At 46.4% G+C, this 4,124-nt stretch overlaps 1 protein-coding gene across 2 annotated transcripts in view; it reads left to right on the forward strand.

Moving 5' to 3' along the window:
- LOC104130236 (E3 ubiquitin-protein ligase RFWD3) overlaps positions 1–4,124 on the forward strand; it is a 29,400-nt gene that overhangs the window by 7,171 nt on the left and 18,105 nt on the right. For both annotated transcript variants that reach the window (XM_009643260.2, XM_035898788.1), the window contains 2 exons: positions 2,118–2,493; positions 3,706–3,941. In XM_009643260.2, coding sequence (XP_009641555.2) covers positions 2,118–2,493; positions 3,706–3,941 — 612 coding nt within the window. The remainder of the gene's footprint in view (positions 1–2,117; positions 2,494–3,705; positions 3,942–4,124) is intronic.

The following is a 4,124-nucleotide window of genomic DNA, read 5'->3' on the forward strand; positions in this document are numbered from 1 at the left end:
GGCGGGAGGCCTGGGGGGTGGCGGGCTCCGGCCTGAGGGAGGTCGGGGATGGCGTCCCGAGAAATCTTCCCTTTCCCGCGCCCTTTGTGTGACTGGTTCTTAGCCGAAATAAGCGAGCTGTGTAAAAAGCCAGAAATAAACCCGTGCTTGTGGAGCGTGCGCTTCATTTTGGATGGTGTTCGGGTTTCATTTTTGTTCTGTTTTTTTCCTCGGTTAACTTTACGTTAAAGCGGATGCAGCACAACACCTGGAGACGTCGAGCGGGGCCTGGGTTTGCCTGAGCAGCGGCGAGTGCTGGGCGGGGGGAGGCTTCTCCGCAAGGGGAAGCTTGTGCTTCAGCCTTCAGCTTTCTGGTCGGTGCTGCAGAGTCTTCTGCGAAGCTCCTCAAGCTCTGGCCTGTGGCAGCACTCTGGTTTCTTTAACCTGGGCCTAAAAAACTTATTTATGGAGACCTTCCATCTGAGGGCTCCTCCGGAGACTGCTGGGTGGGCAGCTGGCTGGTTCCAGGAACGCTTTGCCCCTTTCAGGAAGACTCCCAAGATTTAATGGTGAAAATGCCAGTGCTAACACTTTTTTTTTTTTTTTTTCTAATTAAGAAATATGTAGGTTTAGTTAACCCACAACAGTGACTGTGTTTTTAAGTCTCATAATTTTATGGGAGAAAATAAAGGGTCTGTTCTGCTTATCGGTGGCAATTTTATCACAAAGGTGGGTTTAGTGCTAGAGAAGCAGTACTTGATCGTTGGATATTATTATCTCTTGACTGTGTGACTGTTCTTGTGGGAGGTGGCACTTAACATGTACTGAAATGGCGATTAGGACAAGAATTACAGAATGATTTGTAAGTTAGAACTTCTTAAAAGGTCTATAAAAATGTGTGATCATTGGTACACCCTCTGGTAATTCTGGTATACGTTTTCTAGTTATTTGTACTAAAAGCAGCCTTTGCTCTGTTTGCACAACCCCTAGCCTAATAAGTTTTGGTGTGTGCTTTGGGCTCTTAAGTAATGCTAAAGGTCTGCAATTCCCAAAACCATTCAGGTTTATGATTGCCTAAGTGTTTTTTGAGAATGTGAATGACCTTCAGCAGCTTGCAAGAATTTCATCCACACACCTCCTCCAAAAAAGGACTATTTTTTTTTTTATTTAGTGCGCCTATTTATTCAGTTAATGAAATTATCTTGAACTTTTTTTGTGTTGTAAGATGGCCTGTAGAACAGGGTGACAAAAGTGCTCTAATTTGATGGCTAACAGCAGCGTAATAATAGCAATGCTCTGACCGTTGCCTCCTCTGTTTGGTTTTTTTTTTCCAAACCTAAGGTATTACTGCTATTCAGGAGATAACCTGAAATCTTTATCCCAAAGGTGTTTGCAGGGCAACCATTCTTAAATAATATACATGAGGTTTTACTGCAGATTTCATGTTTATCTAGTCTCAGGCTGAATATGGATCCACAAATGCTGATGCTGTAGGTAATGCGCTACCTGTAGTATCTCAGTCCTGGGGTCTGCTGTGATACCCTTTCTGGGTTGGCATGGTGTTGGTGAATATAAAGTAACCGAAAGGCTTGTTACGTGAGCTGGGGGAAAGGGGTGCAGTGATCTGTTACTGTAATGGAATTTTATCTGAAGAAACTTGAAAATAAACCCCCCTCCCAAGAGCAGTGCTCTGTGTCTGGCTGTATAAGTGGGTGTTAATGCAGTGCTGCTCACCATGGAGAATCTCTAGAATATTTCCAAACTGTTTGCCAAGATCCATGTGGATTTACTGGCAAGTAAATGATGCCAGCACAAAATCCTTACTGTTCCATATTCATCCCGAGGCTTCCTTAAGTTGATTTTGCAATGTGCCTTTGGTGCTAGCTGCTGCTGAGCCAAAGACTTTGAGTCCAGGACTCTTGAAGGGTGCTGCCTGCTATGCCAGCTCACATAGCTGTATCGACGTGAGACAGGTTAGCTCTGCTGCCTGCCTAAGGCAAAAGGACAAATAGTCTCTCTAGTCTGAATTCTGAAAGTTTTTGTAGTTACCAGCTGCTGCACCTGATTCTTGCTGCCGTCAGGCTAAGAAGCAAGGTGCAGACTTGCAAATACAAGTTGTTTTCTTTGACTCTTTGCAGAAATGGCTCAAGAAGAGATGGAAGTTGATCTCCAGCCTGTGGCTGGTTACTCTCTAGAGAACTTGAGGACGTTTCTCACAGAGCCCCCTGGTCACACAGCGCTGTCGTCTGGTGCTGCAGTGCTCAGTGAAGGAGGCGGCAATGTTACAGTTCTTTCTGCTGATGACGATGTCATACCAAATGCTGGCACAACAAGGGAAGCGGCTGCTGAGCCTGACCTGCAGCCAAGTCCTGCCTCAGCTCTCAATGGACTACAAAGGCTACAAGGGGCATTTGATCCGTATCGGCCAGTGCCACAGGTCTCACAGCGTCCACGAGTGAGGAGAGCTCGCAGGCAACAGAGAATTGGTGGTTCCCAGAGGACTGTCAGTGCCAGGTAAAGCAGAAATGAAATTGGGTCTGAACCGTGCTCTTATTGAGTCCGGCATCAGTTTAAAATTGCCTTGCTTCCTGGCTTACAGAGCCCCAGCTCAGTCCAGGTGTGTGGTTGTAGCCAAATCCCGGGCAGCTTACGTACCATTTAAGCTCAGTAATGGCACGGTGCTTTCTGATCTCTTCTTTGCTCTTGAGTGAATCCCCTGTTTCTTATGCTGGCAGTGGTGATGGTGTCTCCTGAGCCCTTCTACACTTTCCACCTTGCTTGTGGAGCTTCTGCTCACACCGTTCCCTCTGCTCTGCCAGATTCCTGTTGCTGCTCCCTGCAGCAGTGCTGACCCTCAGCTGTTCCAGTCAGCAATTAGCTCAGAGGAGCTTGTGCTCTGTTTTGCATTTCACCTTTAATTTGGGGATTGCCTGATCAAGTTTTCTGGTGACAATTGCTGCAGAAACTTTCAAAATCGTGCAAACTAATATTTTTTCTCTAGGGGCTTTTTTTTTTACTTCCCCAGGCAAAGAAAGTAAAAATTCTGTGTTTAATACCATTGTGATGGGTTTAAAGGGTGGCAAGATGCTCTCCAGCCTGAAAGAAATCCCCATTTCTGTTTGGTTTTTGTCTCCTCTTTGTAGCTTTTGCGAATGCTGGGGGTGACATTATAATGAACTGGAGCATTGCCTTTAAATTCAGTGAGACCAAGATCTCCTCTCCTCCCAGGTGATTAAGCCTGACTGTACTGTTTGCCTTTGCATTGACTGTGAAGGTCACCTGTAGTTCCCAGGGCTAGAAGGTGACCTGGCAAACTTCTGCTTTGAATCTGAAGGATAATTGAGATGATCGCTGATGGGGGTAGAGGGGAGGATGTTTCTATCTGGGGATGAAGTTCCCACAGAAAAGGGGGAAATTAGAAAGACTGGGCGCGAAGTAGTCAATGGAACAAGACTCTGACGCATTGTTGAAACGAGGAGGAGATTTTTCTTTGAGCTGAGCAAAATGAATGGCTGCTGTATGTTACTGCTGATCGTTCATAAAGTGGGCAATTGTATGGGATCGCTCCTCTTACCAGAGAAGGTCTGTCTTAATAACTTTGATACCTTCCCCTTGCAGTCAGAGCCTAGAATTTTCACTGCAAACGAGTGTTGAGAAACATGCAGAGTCTTTAGTTTACCTGAAGTAACTGTGGCTTTTATTTCTTGTGTTTTTTTCTGGACTTAGGGCAGCATTGGACAGTTACTTTCAACTCAGCAGGACCCAAGAGCCAGCTACAGGACGGGTTCCGCGTCTGGAGCCCTCACATATCGTGGGTGTCGATGAGGAACACAGCTCAGATGAGACAATAGAATTGAGCGACTCCGACAGCAGCACTTCTGCTGAGGAGGAGGAAGTAGTGGAGGCTCCAGCACCGCTGTTACCGTCAGCCCCGGAGACGCCTCCGGCAGCTAGCTCAGGAGGTTTGTGCTGTATTTGCACTGCGTAGAGACTTATTTCAGAAATTCATTTTGCTGCTTCAGAGCTCGGTGGGGAAATCCTTTTAAGCTTCACAACAGACGGTGCTAGGAGAGCTTTATGCCCACAGCTGATGGGAGCAGGTTGCTACTGCAAGGCTTCCTGGCAAGCAGTTCCTAAGAGCAGTA

This window comes from Egretta garzetta, unplaced genomic scaffold (genome assembly GCF_000687185.1).
Source record: "Egretta garzetta isolate BGI_Z169 unplaced genomic scaffold, ASM68718v1 scaffold27, whole genome shotgun sequence".
Taxonomy (NCBI): domain Eukaryota; kingdom Metazoa; phylum Chordata; class Aves; order Pelecaniformes; family Ardeidae; genus Egretta; species Egretta garzetta.